The sequence below is a fragment of the Gobius niger genome, assembly GCF_951799975.1.
Source record: "Gobius niger genome assembly, chromosome: 9".
Lineage (NCBI taxonomy): Eukaryota > Metazoa > Chordata > Actinopteri > Gobiiformes > Gobiidae > Gobius > Gobius niger.
The window spans coordinates 28210671-28233344 of record NC_136860.1 but is presented as its reverse complement, the minus strand read 5'-3'; the positions used below and the strand labels follow the sequence as shown (position 1 = coordinate 28233344).

The 22674-nt window shown below is 39.5% G+C and overlaps 4 protein-coding genes and 1 long non-coding RNA gene across 6 annotated transcripts; 2 read left to right on the top strand and 3 right to left on the bottom strand.

The window, feature by feature from the left end:
* Positions 1–855: 855 nt before the first annotated feature.
* Positions 856–11196, bottom strand: gtf2e1 (general transcription factor IIE, polypeptide 1, alpha). Its single transcript, XM_079563454.1, has 6 exons — positions 11002–11196; positions 9869–10161; positions 9491–9648; positions 4022–4217; positions 3597–3823; positions 856–1339 (listed from the first exon to the last, which is right to left on the bottom strand). The coding sequence occupies exons 2-6, from the start codon at positions 10156–10158 to the stop codon at positions 900–902; spliced, it is 1311 nt and encodes a 436-aa protein (XP_079419580.1). The 5' UTR covers positions 10159–10161; positions 11002–11196; the 3' UTR covers positions 856–899.
* A 235-nt stretch (positions 11197–11431) lies between these two features.
* Positions 11432–15434, top strand: rabl3 (RAB, member of RAS oncogene family-like 3). The gene is made up of 8 exons (XM_079563505.1): positions 11432–11516; positions 11726–11817; positions 13890–14019; positions 14095–14209; positions 14329–14479; positions 14795–14866; positions 15066–15104; positions 15224–15434. Exons 1-8 carry the CDS (start codon positions 11471–11473, stop codon positions 15278–15280), a joined length of 702 nt encoding a protein of 233 aa, XP_079419631.1. The 5' UTR covers positions 11432–11470; the 3' UTR covers positions 15281–15434.
* Positions 15435–15469: 35 nt separating this feature from the next.
* On the bottom strand, positions 15470–20344 carry LOC306968170 (granzyme-like protein 1). Of its 2 annotated transcripts, none has more exons than XM_079563487.1 (5): positions 20151–20275; positions 19907–20075; positions 19632–19770; positions 19250–19516; positions 15470–15720 (listed from the first exon to the last, which is right to left on the bottom strand). In XM_079563487.1, the coding sequence occupies exons 1-5, from the start codon at positions 20200–20202 to the stop codon at positions 15508–15510; spliced, it is 840 nt and encodes a 279-aa protein (XP_079419613.1). In that variant the 5' UTR covers positions 20203–20275; the 3' UTR covers positions 15470–15507. The 2 variants fall into 2 exon arrangements, with proteins under 2 accessions (XP_079419613.1, XP_079419612.1); XM_079563486.1 differs by lacking the exon at positions 15470–15720 and adding an exon at positions 18877–19169 and having other exon boundaries at positions 20151–20344.
* Positions 15714–16807, bottom strand: LOC306968197 (granzyme B(G,H)-like). Its single transcript, XM_079563520.1, has 4 exons — positions 16673–16807; positions 16447–16594; positions 16184–16322; positions 15714–16070 (listed from the first exon to the last, which is right to left on the bottom strand). Exons 1-4 carry the CDS (start codon positions 16722–16724, stop codon positions 15738–15740), a joined length of 672 nt encoding a protein of 223 aa, XP_079419646.1. The 5' UTR covers positions 16725–16807; the 3' UTR covers positions 15714–15737.
* A 1457-nt stretch (positions 20345–21801) lies between the features above and the next one.
* LOC306968199 lies at positions 21802–22550 on the top strand. Its single transcript, XR_013793239.1, has 3 exons — positions 21802–21936; positions 22246–22329; positions 22524–22550. It is a non-coding gene; the product is annotated as an uncharacterized lncRNA (long non-coding RNA).
* Positions 22551–22674: the final 124 nt, after the last annotated feature.

Genomic DNA, 22674 nt, shown 5'->3' with positions numbered 1-22674 from the left:
AAGTTGGTAATTTTATACTCACTGCTGCCACCTCAGGTCTTATGCATAACTGCAGCTTCTATATTAAAGTGACTGTACAGAGATTAAAAAAATGTAAATGTTGTATTTTCCTCCCGGTACATGTTCCAGCAATGCCCTAATCTGTAGAATGAGCCCAGTCTGTTCACCACAACTGCCTCTAAAATACTGCAGTCACTCAAAATGTTGTTACTTTGGGTCCGAAGTGTCGAAGATGATGGACAGGACAGTACTGAAAAAGAGAGTGGATTTATAACCTGAAGAACTAATTGGTGATGCTCGCTAGCTTCTCTGTTTTGTCAGCCTTATATTTTGGATACAAGAGTGAGAAGAAGCTTCTGAAGATGGAATGGAAACACTCTCAATTTCACCAACTCAGTCCAGTCAACAATATTTGAACATTTCAATAATAAAATATATACTTAAGTGTTTACCATATTTCGTATGTGACGCTGTATGTGTTCTGCATTTCTGCATCTACATATGATTAAAGACTCAGTGGCTTTGGCTAAACAAAAACACATTTCCTCCTTTGTATTTTCATTACAATAACCGCTTTATTTATTGCAATGCATTTTTATTTGTCTAGAAAGTATAGTGTAGTAATGTAAATATCATGACAACAAACATTCTTCTGAATTGTACAATATTAAGCTGTGCACAATGAGCAGCTTCCTTTGGTCAGTCCTTTAAAAAAAATACTTGGGCCAGATCATAAAACAGGCACTGCGTTTGTAAAACACTGTCAGAGCTTGGTCCATAGAAGAATAAAGAATACTTACAATACAAAAAGATTTACCGGCTTTACCAGGCTTATTTACCTTCTTATACTGCTTTCACCAGCATAATACAATATTTCCTTGGCACAACTGCACATGGACTCAGTAATACATGTCCTGGAATAGGTTTTGTCCCATTTCGATGTAGGCCTCCTTCTCTTGTGCCGACATCTTCTCCACCAGCTCAGGCCTCTCGCTGACCTCGCTGTACTTATACGGCCGCCCCCCCACCATCACCGTGTGCTGCGCCCCGACCTCCTCAAAATCATCATCCTCATCGTCCTCTTCCTCCACGCGGCGCTGAGGAGCAGCGGGCGGGACGGCGGGCATTTCGTCGTCCGATTCGCTCGTGTCGCTCTCAGAGTCGCTGGCGTTGGCCCCGCTCAGCCCCTTGGTTGCGGCAGTGGTGGCGGCGGATCCTCCCGTCGCGGCCCCGCTCCTCTTTTCGTGGATGAGCAGGGCGCGCATCACCTCCTCGTTCTCATCGGCCTGTGCTCCTCCACCAGCCGTGCCGTCCTGAGACCCGGGAATGGCCTCTCCACCTGTGGCAAACAAGACAGAAAAGATAATCAATCAGTGAGTAGGTCAGTTCAGGTAGTATGGATGACACATGCGATACAGGATTATAAAGTTTGAACACAGTTGAGAGATATGACGAATTTCTAAAACAATTGACCAACACACTCCTTCTTCATCATGAATTTTCTTTTCAAAACAGACATGATTAAAGCTAGAAAACATAAAATACCAATGTTGAGGTGCCCAAAACTGTTTATGAGCAGTTATTATGCATGATCTGTCACACTTTGAGTGCACTTTCTCCAGTTCAACTTTACCCAAATCTAAAAGTTTCTCAATTGGAGCGCAACGGTATAATAATAATAATAATAATAATGCATTGGTTTTATATAGCGCTTTTCTGGACACTCAAAGACGCTTTACATTGCACTATTCGTTCACTCCATACTCGGTGGTGGTAAGCTACTATTGTAGCCACAGCTGCCCTGGTAGACTGACGGAAGCGAGGCAACCAGTCTGCGCCATCGGCCCCTCCGACCACCACCAACCACTCACTCACTCACTACATTCGCCAGGCTTCCTGGTGTTACTAAACAGTCTCCCATCCAAGTACCGACCAGGCCCTTCCCTGCTTAGCTTCCAAGGTCTGACGGGATTGGGCATAGCAAAGGCGGTATGGCCATGCTTCATTACACCGTTTAATTCTATAAAAATTTTACTGAAGTAAAAGTATACAAGTATGCATTGTAAAATGTACTTTATAAGTAAAAGTAAAAGAGTTTAAGAGGTAAAGGTGCAGGATTTTAAATCATTCAAAACAAACTAGGTCTAAAGGAGTAAACCACTAAACCAAGTCTAAACTGGGACATAACCAGTTCATTGTAGAGAGGTCACTTTGAAAATAAAATACTTTTACTTTTAACCCAATTTAAAAATGTAGAGGAGTAGAAAGTACAGATATAGGCTCTAAAATGTAGTGAAGTAAAAGTAAAAAGTATTCATCATAAAATGTACTTAAGTTAAGTAAAAGTACCTTTAAAAGTAGCTTTAATGTGCTCAGTTCAGGTGGGGGTTAAGAGGTTAAATAGCACTCACAACAAATTCCATAACAAAAGGTAGCAATAACATGATATATTTTGACTGTGACTATTACTTTTCATTTTTAAGTTAAATAGCAAAAATGCTTTCTTTGTTCAACATTTAAACATTTAAAACAAGTTTCCGGATGGTTTAGAAGGAAACTTTCCAGTTCATTAAAATAAAAGAAGGACATACAATAACACTCAAGCCGTCAAGTGCTGAACATCGCCGACGAGTAATCTGCACATGAAAGATTACTGTATATGCGCGATCCTCGCTCAGCCACTAATCAACCACTGATTGTTCCAAATTATGGCTCAGAGAAAGTTCAGGCTGATTGCTGATGTCCTTTGGTGAAGAAATGACACCCTCAGACACCATTCGGTCACTTTTGTGACCCGAGTGGCCACATTGATGAGCAAAACTTTTCGAGTTTGTGGAAAAATTCAAGAAAAGTCAACAAAAGGTAATGGGAAAAGGAGTATTGGAGTTGATGTCACTGGTTAGGAGTTTTCACACAAACCAAAGACACAATTTAAATATAAGCTCAATAGAAAGAGCTTTTGACCACTACCACTACTACTACAATAATGATAAACTGGCAATGTATTGTGGTGCCATCAATTTTAAAAAGTTTTAGCATCATCTCGGTAAAATGGTGTAAGAAATCTCACATTACAAGTAAATGGCACGGGCGGCACGGTAGCGCAGCGGTTAGTGCTCTCGCTTCACAGCTAGAAGGTCCGGGTTCGATTCCCACCAGGGACGGGGCCTTTCTGTGTGGAGTTTGCATGTTCTCCCCGTGTCTGCGTAGGTTTCCTCCGGGTACTCCGGTTTCCCCTACCACTAAAAACATGCACAATAGGTCAGGATGAATGATGTGTGTGAGTGAATGCATGGTGGTGGTCAGAGGGTCCGTTGGCGCAGACGTGTGTAGTCGCGAAAGCGCTTCTGACAGTCTCCCCCAGGGGAAACTGAAGCTACAAACGTAGCTTTCCACCACTGAGTATGTATGGAGTGAATGTCTCATGTCTCATGTAAAGCGCTTTGTGACTATATGTCTGTGAAAGGCGCTATATAAATAAAGATCTTCTTCTTCTTCTTCTTCTAAATAAAATAAATGATTTCCTCACAATCTGGTTAAATAGTGCGGTGTTCAGTCATTACTAAAAGCTACAACAAAATCCTGCATTTACTCACGGTTCTTGATGATGTCCGGCTCGGTGTCCGCCCCCTGCACTGTGCTCTCGGCGAGCCACACGATCCTCTCTTTGGGAGCCTTGGCCTCGTTAGCCTGCCGCTGCAGCTCGTCCTGTTCGTTGCTGATGACCACGTTCTGAGTGTACATGTCTGCGTAGGATGAGTCTTTGTTTGCCCAGGCCTCGCGGTGTGGGCCTGCGTTTCCTCCTGCAGCCGCCCTTTCCCGGCTAAGAAACACAAAAAAATATTAATGATATCCTTTGAAACCAATCCTAGTCATAAAAAATAATGCCTTGCTGATGAAGTTCATGCATATATCGCACAATGTGTCACCTTTTACATGAAATTGTGAGGTCCTTAATGATCATTTTTCAAAGATGAATTAATAAAGGCCACGCCACTGTAAGATTTGCATACAAAATTACCTCTGTTTAAGCATTGGTATCTCCATTGGCGTGGGATTCAGCAGCTCGGGAGCTAACTTGACGTCCTCTGTTTCCCGCAGCAGAGCATAGATGGGCTCGATCTGCTCATTGAAGCGGGCCACAAGTGTCCTGGCGTCGGGACAGACCGCATTATCCTCCTCCACCTCCGTTTGGCAGAAGGTGCAGCGAAATGTACCTGTAAGTAAGGGACATTCAGATTCTTAAAGGCTTAGGTTTCTTAGTTGCAAATCGTCAGTGCCATTGCTTTTGTGATGTAGGAAAAAAAACTGTTGCATTCCAAACTATTACATTTTTCGAGGAGAACGCAAAGACTGCATTATTTATGCAGGAATAGAGTCTGATACACATGGAGTTGTTTTGTGTTCAATACAAAGACCAAAAAACCTTTATAGACATGAAATGTGATTCTTGTATTAAAGGTAGGGTATGTTTTTTTAATGTTTTTTTCAACAAGGCCTATAAATGTCCCAAGATCTGAGGTCCATCCATCTATCCATCCATCCATCCATCCATCCATCCATCCATCCATCCATCCATCCATCCATGCATCCATTTTCTTCCGCTTTATCCGGGGCCGGTTCACGGAGGCACCAGAGATCTCAGCAGAGATCCACGCACACCAGGCAAGCTCAGAGACATAGTCCCTCCAGCGTGTCCTGGGTCTTCCACGAGGCTTCTTCCCAATAGGACATGCCTGGAACACCTCCTGAGGGAAGCGACCAGGAAGCATCCGAAACAGGTGCCTGAGCCACCTCAGCTGGCTACTTTCGACGTGAAGGAGCAGTGACTCTACTCCGAGCACACAGCAACCCTGTGAAGGAAACTTCAAGAAAACTACAGGAAACGCATGTATCCGCAGTCTTGTCATTTCAGTCATTACCCAGATCTCATGACCATAGGTGAGGGTAGCAACGTAGATCGACCGGTAAATCAAGAGCTTTGCCCCTGTCTCAGCTCCCTTTTCACCACAACAGCGACCGCATCACTGCCGACACCGCACCGATCCGTCTATCGATCTCACACTCCATCCGTCAAGGTTCAAATCCAATATTTGTAACACTGAGACAAAACTATATATTGATTTATTCTCAATAACAAAATCATTTTAGATGTATGTAAGAGTTACTTAAGATCCAACCAATCAGAAAGCAGAATGAACCTCAAACTGAAGGTTGCCAAGTCCTATTCCTCGAACCCTCCCACTGGCAGGCTGGTTCACACAAAAGTTTCTGAATTCTGCAAAGGGAGCCTAGTGACTTTCAAATGAGGAATTACATGTTCACATTTAAGTGATACGCAGCTTCAGGATTTCATATTTTTCTTTCAAATGTTAATGCTCTTTCTTTGGCTTTTTAAAATGCTTGAACTGCATCTTTATTTGAAAAAACAAAACAGAAAACATAATATCTGTGCAATCACAACAAAATAACTTGAAGCTCTCCCTTCAGTCTCGTTCTGACATTATGACCTTTTGTATGGCTTATTAAACATTCACCTCAAGACTTCACATTTTTCATACAACACATGTTTCATATGCATTAATTGAGTTTTGAGCAGCAACTCAGGAAAGAGCAATGCAGCCCCCGAGGAACAGAACAAGCTGTAAAACACCGCTTAAGGATCTCTGCCTCTTAATTATCTTAAAGAAAACGACTCAGCAAGCTTTTTTGGCCGAGGGTAACAAGAAATTATAGTTTGCTTCAACGCTGATGACTTTTCACTATGGATATTTTTTTTTATAAATATCATTACATTTTCCACAGAGTCCAGCTACTGACTGCATAACAAATTGCACACCCTTCGCGTTAATACATAGAGGGCATTTGAGGACAGCTGCTTCTGCTGATTTTAGCTAAATAATGGGAACTGGTCCAGTATTAGCACAGAACCAAGGGAAGGAAGGTGCTGTATGAGTAAATGGTTAGGTTGAGAGAATAAAAGAAATTATGGAAAAAGTTTGTTAATAGCATGAGATGTTATTATCTATTTATTTTAGGCAATATAACCACAAATATCATTTTCCCACAGTGGTGGCAACTGAGCGTGCCACCACTGTGAAGCCTCCACTGTAGGTGTGGGGGGCTCTTGGTGCCTCTTCAGTGCCTCAGTAAGTTTGTAGGTCTCAAACGGGTCTAGTTGATAAGCTAATTGTTTACTTTTAAAAATCTGCTTTCTTCAGGATCATTATGGACTCTTTGCAGTAAAAAAAATCCACCTATCCCTACAAAAACACAGCAAAGACGTACAAAAGTATCCAGTAAAACAATGTGGAGCACAGAAACCACAAATGCAGCTGTACTGAGAGAGAGGGAGGTTGCTGCATGTAATATTGATCTACTGAAAAAGAATAAAAATTGAGTAGGGATGGAACGATAATGAAATTTAGAGTCACGATTATCTTCGCAAAAATAAATGCGATTACCGACATTATCACGATATTCGCCTATGAAATCGCAACTGATTTTATGGGAATTGAGTAACAAAATATTCGTCTTCATTGTCTCCTATACATGTCATACTGACTGAGACCTAATGAAGTATATTTAAACAAATTCAACTCAAAACTCATCAAAAGAAAACAAAATTGCTGTAAAATATAAACATAGAACGAAAACCAGCTAATCTTTAGCCATAATCGAGAGAAAGTCATTGTTGCTGGTTTTATAACTTGGCACTACATGGTGAATTTAGCAATTATCTTGTAGTAATTTGTGGGAAAATACAATATTTTGTTTTCATAGGCTAGTGTTCACGCTACAACAGTTGAGAACCACTGGTCTAGACCTCTACAAACATGTTCTGAAAAGCATGTGATTCTTCGCCATTCATATTTTGGTCTTCAATGCTCCTGGGAATGTTTAAAATAAGCACACTGAACTGTAAAAACTGTAAAGACATGTCGAGAAATCGCAGTTAGATATTTTTCCAAATTTTACAGCCCAATGGGAGAATGTAATAAAACAATGACAAATTCACCCAAATTGTGATTAGCAATAACGTGCACTGAGCAGCCCTATAGCACAACTACTCTAGCAATGAAGTGGTTTGCAAAGCTGACAACACATTACTCACAACAAACCCAGGCATAATTTTTTGTACGCTGCCATCTAGTGTTTACAGAAAGAACAAACACAGACATGGAATATTAACTGCATGCAGCGCTGAACAATGTATGGCGCCACTAACGACTTGACAATAATAAAATATGCATAGTTTTTATTGATTGTCAACTTGTGCATCAAAATTTCCAGGACATATTTCCGGTAGCGTTGTGACAATGAGCTCACTATAGTGCTCAATTACTGCGGTTCAAGCAGGATTTGATATGAGCTGAGATACGTGGAAACTGGAGAGGAGTGTGGAGGATTTGGCATTGGAGTTGGATGGTAAATGCCAGGAAGATGCTGACTTCTCCAAAACTGTGCCAGGAAGGTGGATATACACTGTGTCTGTACCTCGCATTAACTTTACTGCATCCGTCTACAGTGTGATGTTTCCACTAATGGAGGAGGCTACGGTCGCCCCTCAGAGTCATTTCCTCATCCATAATCAAACAACGAGCTATTTGTTCTTACATATTATCAAGATGCAGATGATGTCATAACGTTCCAAAACGTGGCACTGACTTATGAAATGTATTATTTGATTTTATTACTCAGACCTGAAATAATGAAGGTTTTGTTTAGAGTGAAATGATTTAAGCGCATAAGACCTACAAACTTTGATTCAACAATTATCGCAAACATTTAAAGCCACACTCACAAACATTACCGGTCATACATTGTGTGTCACAAGAATAACCAAACTCTCAGAAAACCTCAAAAAAGAAACAATAGCAAATGTCCTTCTATTCTGACAATGCATATCTGCATTAGATTATCTAAATACATTTGGAAAGGACGTAATGCATTTAAACTTTATGTTTGCTACCTGTAAAGCAGGCATGTCCAAAGGCCCAGGGGCCAAATGTGGCCCTTAGAGCAATTTTTGATGGCCCTCAGGCTCCTTGATTTATTGGCACAAATCACCAGATATGGTACACACAATTAAAGCCTCAAAAAGTAACTTTTATTGTGAGACAGAGCTACTCCAAGCCTAAACAAAGGTGTGGGGAACAGTTTAAACCTCTCTTTGACACACCCAGCTGAATGTTTGAACTGCACTGATCATGGATCTATGGCCCTCCATGCTGTATACATGTCAATATGCGGCCCTCAGTGAAAAAGGTTTGGACTACCCTGCTGTAACGCAAAGCAGCAACATCTCCATGGAGATGTGCTTGTGATCTCCAACTTACAGACACATGATTTAAGAGGTATACAAAATACCCATAATGAATGGAATGCTTGTATAATTTAATTCTATTCTTCATGCTACTAACGTCACAGAAGAAATCTGCGGGAAATGCTGCAGTGAGTGGTCAACAGCCAAGGCAGGCCTTCGCCAGCTAGTTATTACTTCTCTTCAATCAACTGTGCAGTACTGCTTATGATTAGCAGGAGCAAAAGTTATTATGAGTCAGATGGATTATTTGGCAAAAGGTTAGTGTCATCAAATGTGGACAAAAGTCTTTCTGGCAAGAGACCCGTACTGTATCCTAGCAACAGAGCTACTTCAAATGGGCAGACATTAGCGAGTCTGGCTTTGTACACTGACAGATGAAAAAGGTGTTATTTTAAGTTGTCAGAAGGGACAAGGTAATGAATTGGTGAAATAATAAAAACATCCTTATATACAACTGGAAATAACTAAAACAGAAAAGTATATTGAAATGTATCAAATTCACATTCAAAGCATTATTTTATGACAACTTTACAAAGCTTTCATAGGAATGCATTCTTCTACGCAACTGGTACGCTTCTGGACTACTTGGACACAGCGCTTGAAGTCGTAATTACAACAGCAAACCTGGAAAATCAGAGTGGTCCAACTTCAGATGCGAGTTATAAAGCCTCAAAAGTATATCTGAATGATAAAACTTGAACTTCAACACTGCTTTAGTGATGTGAACCTTTGTTATTGATCACCGCCAGTTCAATATCAAGTTATTAAGCATGTTTTGAACTAAATCTGGTGTGAAGAAACGCACAGATAAGAATAGTATATGATTAGACAACTGTTATAACATTAGCCGTGCTGTTTACATGCAGATTTATTAAGTTGGAATACTTAGAGGTCGGAATTTGTTATCCAATAGCCGGAAGTATCCCAGTTAGCAGATGGCTGGCAACATTAGTCAATAGAGAACATGCACACTTATTATTTTCATTTTAACCACATTATGTTTCAAATTGAGTGTCTAGGGTCAACAAATATTAGCACCAGTTTTCCTCACTTAATCGATCAACACCAGCTGGAGATTTAATGTGAACAAAGCGATGTGGTTTACAGTGTGATGTCTTTTTAGTCACACACTAAAGAAGAAAGTGATTATGTTTTGCATCTTACCTGTCATGGGGTCAAACAGCTGATTGGCCTCGAGGTCTGTGAAGGTGGAGAAGCAGCAGGGGCAGCGGAAGGACGCTCTGTTCGTGGAGTCCCGTTCATCTGTTTCAATGCGCCGCCGCATGTGGTCCAGCTTATACTTGACCACATTCACCAGAACTCTGCCCAAGACAAAAACAAACAAGGCAGATGTAGTTTCTAGATTTTGAATTGTTTGTAAAGATGTCAGGATTAACCAAAATGGAAATTTGGCTGGTCAGGCTAAGAAAGTTGTTTTATTGCCCTAATCAGGTGAAACCCCGCTGCATTCGGGAGTTATAAATGAAAGTGACTATTATTCCATTATTATTTCCATTGTAATTTCCTCAAAATGATGCTTACATGTAGTTGATGAAGTAGTAGTTGTGTCGTGTAGTTTTGCCATCAGGGGCTGTTTCCACTCTCATGCGGCACTTGACAAACTTGTCTCCTTTGAGGGTATTGAGAACAGATCTTAGTTGTTTGCGGTCGAACTTGAGCAGCTCCAACATGTCCTCCTCTCGTACACATGGGTTTCGGATCAGCACATCCAGGGCTAAGGCGTGCTCCATCCCATAGAAACCCCGGACCACCTGCTTGGCCAGCCGCTTGAGCGCTGCAGGGACCTCCGTCAGCATCTCTGGTTCATTCATTTTCTGCATAGGGTGAAAATTTTGCTTAGTTTAACAGGTATGAAGGAATATTAAAATCAGATAAGATGTATTGTTATGAATATTGCCCATATTAGGGCCCCCTAATGTGGAGGATTTTCATGATAACATTGTATCCATGGACTAAAAAGGATAACTGGGACAACAAATTAGCTTCCGGGTCTCTCTCTATATATATATATCTAACACAGTGAATTGCATGTTTTATGTGAAAGATAACTTCAGTATTTCAAATTTTAAAATTAGGTAATTTTATTGTGAGGTAATGTGCCAGGAATCCCAGAAATCTTGTTTTAACTGTACAATCCCTTATAGTAAGTAAGTAAGTAAAGTTTATTTGTGTCGCTATACACAGATGAAAATCCCAAAGTGCTCTGCAGACATAGGTGAATAAAAAACAGAGAAAACAACAATAAAAAAGATAACAAAATAACAAAAAGTGCTAAATAACAAAGTATTTAAACGCTGTTTTTTTCATTCTAAACTCTTAATAAATATCATGTGGTTACTTGAAGGGAATTAGAGGAGATCATTATTTTCTTCCAAAATCCTGGTCAATGAGAAACATGGCATACGGTTATTATATATCTGTGTTGTAAATTATATATATTTCACACATTTTTCGTGAAATTACCTTAGCCAGCAATGGAATCAGATGCATAGAAAGTGTCATTATGATAATAGCATTTGTGACATACCGCGATTCAAAATGCAATGCAAAATCCCTTATCAACAGCTCAGCCTGGACCAACTTAATGTACTTTAAAACAATGGAAGAAAGATTTAAAGCTATCTCTAAATCTAAAACTAGCTAGATCAACTTACCTGTTTTGTTGACAATGGCCAATTTCTTTTTTAGATAATTTTAGATTTGATTTATGATTGGATCCGCGATTATTGGGTCGCGTAAGTACATAGATACTGAACCACTGGTCGTTGATTATTGTAGATTTTAACTCATAAACCAGTAGTCACAGAGCTAAGCGTGCTACTGCTGCTGCTACAGAAATAAACCCCGGAAGAAAAAAGTGGACTTCTTCTTCTGCTTCTTCTAATGTTGTTTAATGGCGGTTGGCAAACACCTTTTAAATGCATTACCGCCACCTCCCGGAATGGATAAAGTGGAATTGCAATTTAACAGCCAATCAAATACAAGTATTTTTGATTGATTTAAATTTAAACCAATGAAATTACAGATTGTAGTCACATGGATTGCTTTTTCACCCAATGACAAAAGAGCTTAAGGCGGGGCTTTCATTGTTTTCTTCCGGTAAACGTCACTGTCACAAAAAAAATGGCTTCTCTCGACAGGGTTAAAGTGCTTGTTTTAGGCGATTCTGGTGAGGAAATATGTCTTTCTCTTGTCGTAAAATGCCAAAATATATGTATGGCAACTAACACCCAAATATCTTTATTGATATAGATGCTTTGACATCCTTGGACGTTTAACCACTGAATTGATATTATATGATTTGTTCACCAGTTTATGTTGCGATAATCTTATAATTGTTAAAGTGATAATAATTTTGAACTATTTGCTGCCTTTCAGGTGTGGGGAAATCATCCTTAGTTCATTTACTTTGTCAGAATCAGGTCTTAGGAAATCCATCATGGACAGTTGGCTGCTCTGTGGACGTACGGGTAAGTGGTATAATGTTCTATATCACATAATTCTATATAAGTTTCAATACAAAAGAGGACATAACAAACTAAAACTGCTGTCAGTATGCTTGCCTTACTGTGATGGTATACCACCGCTTTAGAGTTCTGTAATTTGTCTATTATTAAATGTTACCACAGCCATTTCCAAAGCTCTAACTTAGAGGGGTTTTTTTTGTTTTTTTTTATTACAACTTTTAAGTAGAAACGTCGTGCCCAAAGGCATTGACGGCTGGGTTCATGAATATTAAAACATAACATCAAAGATCAGCCTCTTATCAATGTCCCATAATTTGTTTTTAAAACAGTCCAAAGTAGGACAGTCCCACAGTTCTGGAATTTTGTTCAGTAACTTTGTTGCAAATTGGAATGGGGATCGGTCCAGTGCTCGACTCGTGGGGAACTCTATGCCCAGATGGACAAGTGTTTTATTCCGTGTTTCAATAGGAGTTCTTTTAATGGTTGGACTTAGGGACAGGAGAGCCTTTGGAAGTAATCCCCGAAACAGCTTGTAGCCATAGCACATAACTGCAAAGTTTTTTCTGTGTTTTAAAGGAGCCAGTTTGAGTTCTTCATAGTCCTCATCTGTAACTGGTTAGTTAAGTAAGCGGTTAGTTTGTGTGACATTTAAAGCGGCCCAGACAGGTGATGCATATTCAAAATGAGGTAGAATATAACATTTATACAGTCTTGTTAATAGATTGTTCTTGTCATTAATAGAGAGGGAGAGTCTACGAAGGAGGAACTTTTGAGATGCCGCCTTTCGGCAGGCGTAGTCCACTCGTTTGTCAAATTTGAGGTCGTTTGTAATCCAAAATCCTAGATGGAGATGTTCATTAACCATTTCGACTGGACAGCCCATGAATTTAATGTCGATGTTTGCATTTTGCATTTTGGAGAGAAACATTGCTTTGGTTTTGCTTGGATTAAATTGCATACCCCAAGTTTCAGCCCACTGAGCAATGTCCAGGAGATCTTCATTTACTTTCTCTACCATTAGAGGGAGCTGTTGGGATGCAACAAACATTGTAGTGTCGTCAGCATAAAGCAGACAATCGTTTACAGTCTCAGGCTTGTTTGATGACTGGATTTCACCAGGAATCAGATGTGAAAAAACATTCATGAACAGTACAAACAGAGTGGGAGCCAGAGTGCTTCCTTGAGGCACGCCTGAGTGGCCAGAACACATTTCTGACAGAATATTGTTGATTTTGACAGCCTGCTGTCTGTCCGTGATGTAATTTACAATCCAACGAAGATACTTCCACGGATTCCATATGATGGAAGTTTTTGAATTGTTGCATGGTGCGGTACGGAATCGAATGCAGCTGCCAAGTCCAAAAAAATAGCACAGCATGAGAATCTTTTCTCCACTAGTGATAGACATTTGTGGTAGCGATAGCTCAACTGATCAGTGGTGGAATGAGTGGTAGAAATCCAAATTGCGAAGCTGATATTAAGTTGTTTGTGCACAAAAACTCCAACAGTTTTTTGTTGATGACCGACTCTAGTATCTTCCCCACATTTGATGTTATTGAAATTGGTCGATAATTTTGCAAATCTGACCTGTTACCCTTGTTTTTGTAAATCGGTGTCACATGTGCTGTTTTCCAGGCTTGGGGCATAACTCCGGTGTCAATAGACGTCACTAAAGCTTCGTGACAGTTTCTCAAAATCAAGTTGGTTATTCCATCTGGACCAGTGGATTTTGAGGGATCAAGCATAGCTAATGCCTTCAAAATGTCTATTTGGTCAAAATAGACGTTGGAGAGAACTTTAGATGTACTGAGTGGTAGAGGTGGGAACAAGATATTAGAGTTGGGCTTCTGTCCTTTAGACGTAAAATGGTTGTTAAGAAGTGTTGCTTTTGTAAAGTTACAAGATGCAGAAGCATCCGCTGTGGTTATTGTAGGGATGGCATCAGTTATTTTGGTACCAACATAGAGCTTTCTTGCCAATTTATGCCATTTTTTGGAAGTATTAACCGAGTGTGCCATTTGTTCCATTGTTTTATGGGTTTGTAAGAAGATGTTGATACTCACTTTCTCTCACAGATACACGACTATAAAGAGGGAACACCAGAAGAGAAAACCTATTACATTGAACTGTGGGATGTTGGAGGCTCTGTGGGTTGTGCAAGCAGCATCAAGAGCACCAGGGCTGTCTTCTACAATTCAGTTAATGGTATGCACCTTATTTCAAGTATGTTTTTCTTCTCACTTACTGTGCGTAACTACAGTATCTACATCTTTTCTTTAGGTATTATATTGGTGCATGATTTGACGAATAAAAAATCTTCACAAAATCTTTACCGGTGGTCATTAGAAGCACTTAACAGAGATTCTTCGCCAACTGGAGTCATTGTCTCAAATGGGTTAGTGCATATTATATTTCTGAACATGTAAAATGAATGCCTTTGTTATAACCAACTTCACCATTTGTAAATGTTTTAGTACTTAATTATTGGACTGAATATTTCTATCTACTTTACAGTGACTATGACAGGGAGCAATTTGCTGAAAACCCAGTGCCTTTGCTTTTGATAGGCACTAAATTTGACCAGATTCCAGAGACCAAACGCACTGAGGTTCTGACTCGAACAGCCTTCCTCTCTGAAGACTTTGACGCAGAAGAAATAAATCTGGTGGGTTTTACTCAATTCTATCACAACCAGAGTCACCTCTCAGGGCTCCTTAAAACTGGTAAATTAGATTAAACCGTTTGAACCGTCAGGCAGATATCAAACAATAAGCAAGGCATGGTAAACTATTGATCAGGTCTTCAATGAAATTCTTCAATAAGTAACAGAACATAGTTCATGTTACAATCTTCATTGCACAGTTTTTGTGTAACCACTTTGAGGCACATTGTCAGAGGTCATACCGCTCTCTTTTGTAGTGTTGTAGGAGCAGCTCATCTGTGTGTGGTCTGTGGCTGAAGTGTTGTTTTGTTTTCACAGGACTGCACCAACCCACGGTACCTCGCTGCAGGCACTTCAAATGCAGTCAAACTGAGCCGCTTTTTTGACAAGGTGAGAGATACTGTGTTATTTGAAATGAGTGTTAAAGATTCCAAATGTGAAGAGGTCTCATTAAAAATGTATAAGTGTATGATACACTATGACCCAATATGTTTGATACGTCTAAAGGTAATGTCCATATGATTTTAACAGAAAAATAAAAATAACTAGTGTTATATTTCTGACATGGTTGTCACTTTTTATGCGATAGGTGATTGAAAAGAGATATTTTACAAGAGATCCAAGTCAGGTACGTGTCCTTGTCTTTCTAATTATAGGTCAGTTTAAAAAAAAATTACGGGCAAAGGTCAAATGGCCACTAAATGGTAATATTTGTCCTTGACTGATTTTCTTTCACTTTCTCTGCAGATGACGGCTTTTACCGACAGGAAGCGGTTCAACTTTAAGAGTTTGCACTATGACTAAACGGAAGATCTGCTTTGTGGCCTGTGGGTTTGACCAGAAACCTGTGGGTGTACCTTGACTATAATGTGCTAGATATACTTCACACTTTTTTCAATGAACTAAAATTCTCTTCATAACAGAGTTCAACAAAAGTTTACACTTCAAGGCTTGATTTGTTTCTTTTTTATTGTTTGATGATTGTACAGTTGTAAATGCATATTGAACATTTTTTATATAGTTTCATTGTTTTAATTGAAACGTATGTTGATTTCTTGGCTATCTAAAGTTGAAGGCTCACTCGCATTACCCCGCCCTCCCATGACCTTTTTAATCCATGGGAGGAAGCGGGAAATCTTGGTGAAGACATGAGGATATTTAGGCTTAGTACAGTCATCACGGTTGGTATATGCTACTATACCCAGTGGCTTGCCTTTACAGATCAGTGGTCCTCCAGAATCACCCTGGAAGAACACAAATGTCAACATTGCAACATTTGTACATAATAGTACTGTAGAATTAAGATAATAAATTTTGTGATTACTTGGCACAGACTTCCATTCTTCGCCGTGTTGAATTTGGTACAGATCATGTGCTCTGAGTTAAAGTAGTCTTTAAGTATGGTTTTACATTCGAAGTTGAACTGAATCTGTTCCACGGCCTCTTTAAGCACGTCAGAGCCAGGGCTGTGTTTTGAAGGTTGAATTCTGCCCCAGCCGGGCACAGTGCATTCTTTGTGCGCATGGATGTTTTTATCTTTTGTTGGAAGATGAATAACTTCAACAAACCTGTTCAGTTTGGCTTTTTGTTTTAGCTGCAAGAAGATGAAAAACATTTGAGGTGAGATAAGGTCTCACACCTTTCCCCCACATACTGTAGATGCAAAGCTGCAGGTGCTGCATTGAAATTCATTATGTTTCCACTCACCTTCAAAAGCATTATGTCAAAGTCAAATTGTCCACTAAAGTGTGGATGCTGGAAGTATTCTTCAACGTGGATTCTTTGCTGACTTGGCTCCTCCTTAGTTAGATTATGTGCTCCCAATACCACTGTCATTGGAATTACACTGACGGGGAAAAGTGTTAAACTACCGATTTTTAAAGATGAAAAAAGCACTGGACAATTGTGCAGGTTTCCCTAAGAACATTACAGTACCAAAACATATCAAAAACAAGTTTACTGTATCTTACCGAGTACAATGCGCTGCAGTTAACACAAAGTCGTCTCTGATCAGAAATCCTCCACAAACATGATGTCCATAAAACTGAAGGGAAGCCATGTATCTTCTCGAATGAGGCTTTGCAATTTCACCACCAACTATCCAACTCTCACTGGCTCCTATAAGATTCCATGTATTGGAATAATTATATGGAAGTTATTATAAGTTCTGTTACTGAGATGTTTGTTTCTTCTTACCTGAAGACTGGATCAGACTCAGGACAATTGTTATTGTGCAGTAAGTATTCATTGTTGCAGAAGTCAGGAAAACCTGTTTGCTTCTTCTTCTATTAGATATGCTGACAGTTGACCACAAGCGTAGGGGCAAAAACCTGTTTGCTCACACTGTCATGAGTTTTTATTCAGAGACCACCACCTTCAGAGGAAGTGCTGTGGGCAGGTGACTTAAAAGTATGCACAGAGGTTTCAGTATTGTGTGCTGCAACTATGGCACGTTGCAGTTTGGAGCTCTACCTTGAAAAGTGAATTCTACAGTGGTTATTCGTTTAATCTGAATCTTTTAAGGCACAAACAGATATAACTTGACTGTTCTGACCCTTATTTAAATCGATTCATTAGATTTCAGGATGATTTTGCGTGCAGAGGAATGAGAGCTATTTTTAGACTGTATTAGGCAGGACTCTAGAATGAAAGGGGGTTCCTGTAAGTAATGATCTGTTGATGTAGCTTCAAGGTCAACTAATTTGATATTTGTATCAACCATACAGTACATGTATTAGAAACAGCTGTTCAGTGCATTACCTCTAGATGGTGGACTATACACTTAAAAATGTTTGTATTGTTTGTAAATCATGTTTCAACAGCACTAATCTACGGCTATTTGAACCCTTTGCTGTTGACTTTTTCAAGTTTGCAGGATGATTTTAGCCAATTTTCCTAGTTTATCAAAAAAGTTTACTTTTATGTCTCCCTTTGAGGAGCTGACCGTGGTAAAGTTGAAAACTGCAAGATACCAAGTTATTTGTCCAATCCTGACCCCTTGTGGCTTAAGTTGGAATTGACACACTCCAAGTTAGAGCAGTACTAAGCAACTTGTTTGCTTCATGAATCATTTCCGTAGTCCCTCTGGGGACAGTACTTGTTAATGGGATGATTGGGGGGTCTGTAGTCTCCCCCTGGTGTCATGGCCAGAAAACCACACTTGTAGCTTTTTAGAAGAAGAAGATCTTTATTTATATAGCGCCTTTCACAGACATATAGTCACAAAGCGCTTTACATGAGACAATTGTACATTCACTCCATACTCAGTGGTGGAAAACTACATTTGTAGCTTCAGTTTCCCCTGGGGGAGACTGTCAGAGGCGCTTTCGCGACTACACACGTCTGCGCCAACGGACCCTCTGACCACCACTACTTTCACTCACACATCATTCATCCTGACCTATTGTGCATGTTTTTAGTGGTAGAGGAAACCGGAGTGCCCGGAGGAAACCTACGCAGACACGGGGAGAACATACAAACTCCACACAGAAAGGCCCCGTCCCTGGTGGGAATCGAACCCGGACCTTCTAGCTGTGAAGCGAGAGCACTAACCGCTGTGCTACCGTGCCGCCGTACAGCTTTCCCTGCTACGACCCGTAGCACCAATACACACTAATGGATTCACGAAGAAGAAGCTAACAGGTTAATGGGCAAAGGTAGCTGCGGCTTGCACCACTTAAACAGTATTTACAGCCAAGTTTCAGTTTGATTGAAAAAAATATCTCCATTGTGTAATTGTGTAATTGGATGTCAGCGTATTTACTCTCACGGACAATTAATGAGTAAAAAAAACGCAACATGCTATGACACCTGCAGTGGCGCATATGGCCTCTAGGGGCATAAGTTACTTTGTTAATTTCTTAGGGAAATGCAATTAATAAAAACAGTTCTGCTTCTGCCCTGCTGATTCTGTGATAATTTTAGTGACAATGGAAAGTAATCTTAAAGTTATTTAATTCCCATGCAATATTAAAGCAGAACTTTACGCTTATGGCCCAGAGGCCACTGTAGGTGTAGTAGCATGTTGCGTTTTTTACTCATTAATTGTCTGTGAGAGTAAATACTACGTTGATAGAAAAGACAAAGGGAGAGAGGGATATTACACATCCAATTACACAATGGAGATACATTTTTTTCACTCAAACTTGGCTGTAAATACTGTTTAAGTGATGCTAGCCCGCAGTTAGCTTTGCCCGTTAGCCTGTTAGCTTCTTCTTCGTGATCCCATTAGTGTGTATTGGTGACTCCTACCTGGTGGCAGCGAAGTTGCAATTGTGGTTTTCTGGGCAGAGGCACCAGGGGTAGATATTTGGGTGATTGAAAAGAGATGTTTTTCAATGAACTAACATTTCCCAAATTTTCTTAATAACAGAGTTCATCAAAAGTTTACACTTCAAGGCTTGATTTGTTTCTTTTTTATTGTTTGATGATTGTACAGTTGTAAATGGATGCTGAATATTTTTGACACAGTTTCATTGTTTTAATTGAAACGTATGTTGATTTCTTGGCTATCTAAAGTTGAAGGCTCACTCGCATTGCCCCGCCCTCCCATGACCTCTTTAATCCATGGGAGGAAGCTGGAAATCTTGGTGAAGCCATGTGGATACTTAGGATTACTACAATCAATGGGGTCGGTAAAGGCTACTATACCCAGAGGCTTGCCTTTGCAGATCAGTGGTCCTCCAGAATCACCCTGGAAGAGCAAAAATGTCAACATTGCAGCATTTGTACATAATAGTACTGTAGAATTAAGATATTAAATGTTATAATTACTTGGCACAGACTTCCACCTTTCTTGTTGAATTTAGTACAGATCATGTGCTCTGAGTTAAAGTAGTCTTTAACTATGTTTTCACATTCGAAGTTGAACTGAATCTTTTCCACGGCCTCTTTAAGCACGTCAGAGCCAGGGCTGTCTTTTGAAGGTTGAGTTCTGCCCCAGCCGGGCACCACGCATTCTTTGTGTGCATGGATGTTTTTATCTTTTGTTGGTAGATCAATAACTTGAACAAACTTGTTCAGTTTGGCTTTTTGTTTTAGCTGCAAGTAGACAAACATTTTTCAAGTTGATATATAAGGCATCACACCTTTCCTCCACATGCTGTAGGTCGAAAGCTGCAAGTGCTGCATTTAAATTCATTAAGTTTCCACTCACCTTCATGAGCATTATGTCAAAGTCAAATCCTCCTTTAAAGTTTGGATGCTGGTAGTATTTTCCTACTTGCATCCTTTGCTGACTTGGCTCATTCTTAGGTAGATTATGTGCTCCCAATACCACTGTCACTTGCATTTCACTGATGGGAAAAAGTGTGTTAAACTACCATCTTTAAAGTTCTCAGTAAAGATAAGAAAAAAGTACTGGACAATTGTGCAGGTTTCCCTGAGAACACATTGCAGTACCAAAACATATCCAAGTTTACAGTATCTTACCGAGAAGGCCTACAGTGCGCTGCAGTTAACACAAAGTCGTCTCTGATCAGAAATCCTCCACAATAATGGTGCCACTTGGCGTCCCATCCATAATACTGAAGGGACGCCATGTATCTTCTTGAATGAGGCTTTGCAACTTTACCCCCAACAATCCAACTCTCACTGGCTCCTATAAGATTCCATGTATTGGAATAATTATATGAAAGTTATAAGTTCTGTTATTGAGATGTTTGTTTGTTCTTACCTGAAGACTGGATCAGACTCAGGACAATTGTTATTATGCAGTAAGTATTCATTGTTGCAGAAGTCAGGAAAACCTGTTTTCTCACACTGTCATGAGTTTTTATTCAGAGACCACCACCTTCAGAGGAAGTGCTGTGGGCAGGTGACTGTTAAAAGTATGCACAGAGGTGTTACCATTGTGTGCTGCAACTATGGCACGTTGCAGTTTGGAGAGCTGTGAAAAGTGAGTTCTTCAGTGGTTTGTTTTTTAGCTTTTAATGCCACAAACAGGTATAACTTGACAGTTCTGAGCCTAATTCAGATTGCTTCATTACAGTTCAGTATGATTTTGAGTGCCAAAGAATGAGCTATTTTTAATTTATGGGAGGCGAACTTTATTAGACAGGACACTAGAATGAAAGGGGGTGAACTCCCTGTAAGTAATGACATGTTGATACAGCAACTTCAAGGTCAACTTCTTTGATATCTAAATCAACCATACAGTTCATGTATTAGAAAAAGCTGTTCAGTGCATTGCCACTAGATGGTGGACTATCTACACTTGAAAAAATCATGTTACAAAAGCTCTAATCGGAGCTATTTTAACTCTTTACTGTTTTATTAATCTTTTATTTTAGTTTGCAGGATGATTTTAGCCAGTTTTCCTTGTTGGTCAATAAAGTTTAGCTCATGTCAATTGTCAGTACATAATGTCTCCCTTTGAGGAGCTGACCGTATTATTGATGGTAAAGTTGAAAACTCCAAGACACCAAGTTATTATTTGTGCAATCCTGACCCCTTGTGGCTTAAATTGGAATTGACAAACTCCGAGATTGATAGATTGATTGAGCTGTTTATTTGAGCTGTTTACATTCATATTTGTACAGTTATTTAAACATTTCATCACAATTATGCTCAGATTTAAATTTATTGGGGAAATTCAATTAATAAAAACAGTTATGCTTCTGCCCTGCTGACTCTGCGATAATTTTAGTGACAAAGGAAAGTAATCTTAAAGTTATTTATTTTCCATACAATATTAATACCCAAAGTCTGCAGCTTTAACTGTACGTTTTGTATCCTACATCTTGTTAACCACCTCTCCCAATATTTTGGGAAATAATATGGCAAAAGGGTAGATGCACATTACAATAATTACTATGCTCAAATTGAACACACTTAATAAATAGCACTGTATATTCACAATATTAGGCATAAGCAAAAACAATGTACTGTATACAAAATCTAGGAATTTGTTATAATTTCTTTGCTAAAATTACATAGAGGCAACATCTAGCAGTGACTGTTGGCTGAATACTGGTTTAGCAAATAAATATTTTTCCTTTCAAATATTTTTTGAACCTCTTAACCCCCACCTGAACCGAGCACACTTTCTCCAGTTTGGCTTCACCCAAAGCAACAAGCATGTGACAAAAAGCGATAAAGGTGCAGCAAAAAAAGTGGCAAAAACTCATCTATCGGTGGTCGTTAGAAGCACTTAACAGATTCTTCGTCAACTGGATTCATTGTCTCAAATGGGTTAGTGCATATTATATTTCTGTAAAATTGTAAAATTATTGCTTTTCTTAAAACCAACTGCACCATTTGTAAATATTTGGACTTAATTCATGGACTCAATATTTCTATCTACTTTACAGTGACTATGACAGGAAGCAATTTGCTGAAAACCCAGTGCTTTGCTTTTGATAGGCACTAAATTTGACCAGATTCCAGAGACCAAATGCACTGAGGTTCTGACTCGAACAGCCTTCCTCTCTGAAGACTTCGACGCAGAAGAAATAAATCTGGTGGGTTTTACTCAATATCACTAAAGTCACCTCTCAAGGCTCCTTAAAACTGGTAAATTAGATTAAACCGTTTGAACCGTCAGGCAGATATCAAACAATAAAGAAGGCATGGTAAACTATTGATCAGCTCTTCAATGAAATTCTTTAATAAGTAACAGAACATAGTTCATGTTACAATCTTCATTGCACAGATTTTGTGTAACCACTTTGAGGCACATTGTCAGAGGTCATACCGCTCTCTTTTGTAGTGTTGTAGGAGCAGCTCATCTGTGTGTGGTCTGTGGCTGAAGTGTTGTTTTGTTTTCACAGGACTGCACCAACCCACGGTACCTCGCTGCAGGCACTTCAAATGCAGTCAAACTGAGCCGCTTTTTTGACAAGGTGAGAGATACTGTGTTATTTGAAATGAGTGTTAAAGATTCCAAATGTGAAGAGGTCTCATTAAAAAATGTATAAGTGTATGATACACTTTGACCAAATTTGTTTGACACGTCTAAAGGTAATGTCCATGTGACTTTAACAGAAAAAGAAAATAACTAGTGCTATATTGCTGACTGTACTGTACTGTGATAGGTGATAAAAAAAAGAGATATTTTACAAGAGATCCAAGTCAGGTACGTGTCCTCGTCTTTGTAATTATAAGCATTAAAAACAACTTTAAGAGTTTGCACCGGAAGACCTGCTCTGTGGCCTGTGGGTTTACCTTGACTTGAATGTGCTTGATATATGGTACACCTT

Coding starts and splice junctions, on each gene's coding strand:
- gtf2e1 (XM_079563454.1), bottom strand. CDS start 10,158: ATGAATGAACCAGAGATGCTGACGGAGGTCCCTGCAGCGCTCAAGCGG. Junction 9,649..9,868: donor TACTACTTCATCAACTACAT/GTAAGCATCATT, acceptor TGTCTTGGGCAG/AGTTCTGGTGAATGTGGTCA. Junction 3,824..4,021: donor ATACCAATGCTTAAACAGAG/GTAATTTTGTAT, acceptor TGTGTTTCTTAG/CCGGGAAAGGGCGGCTGCAG.
- rabl3 (XM_079563505.1), top strand. CDS start 11,471: ATGGCTTCTCTCGACAGGGTTAAAGTGCTTGTTTTAGGCGATTCTG. Junction 14,210..14,328: donor GGAGTCATTGTCTCAAATGG/GTTAGTGCATAT, acceptor TCTACTTTACAG/TGACTATGACAGGGAGCAAT. Junction 14,867..15,065: donor TGAGCCGCTTTTTTGACAAG/GTGAGAGATACT, acceptor TTTATGCGATAG/GTGATTGAAAAGAGATATTT.
- LOC306968197 (XM_079563520.1), bottom strand. CDS start 16,724: ATGAATACTTACTGCACAATAACAATTGTCCTGAGTCTGATCCAGTCT. Junction 16,323..16,446: donor ACTGCAGCGCATTGTACTCG/GTAAGATACAGT, acceptor TTTCCCCGTCAG/TGTAATTCCAATGACAGTGG. Junction 16,071..16,183: donor TTGACATAATGCTTTTGAAG/GTGAGTGGAAAC, acceptor ATCTTCTTGCAG/CTAAAACAAAAAGCCAAACT.
- LOC306968170 (XM_079563486.1), bottom strand. CDS start 20,202: ATGAATACTTACTGCATAATAACAATTGTCCTGAGTCTGATCCAGTCT. Junction 19,771..19,906: donor GCGCACTGTAGGCCTTCTCG/GTAAGATACTGT, acceptor TTTTCCCATCAG/TGAAATGCAAGTGACAGTGG. Junction 19,517..19,631: donor TTGACATAATGCTCATGAAG/GTGAGTGGAAAC, acceptor GTCTACTTGCAG/CTAAAACAAAAAGCCAAACT.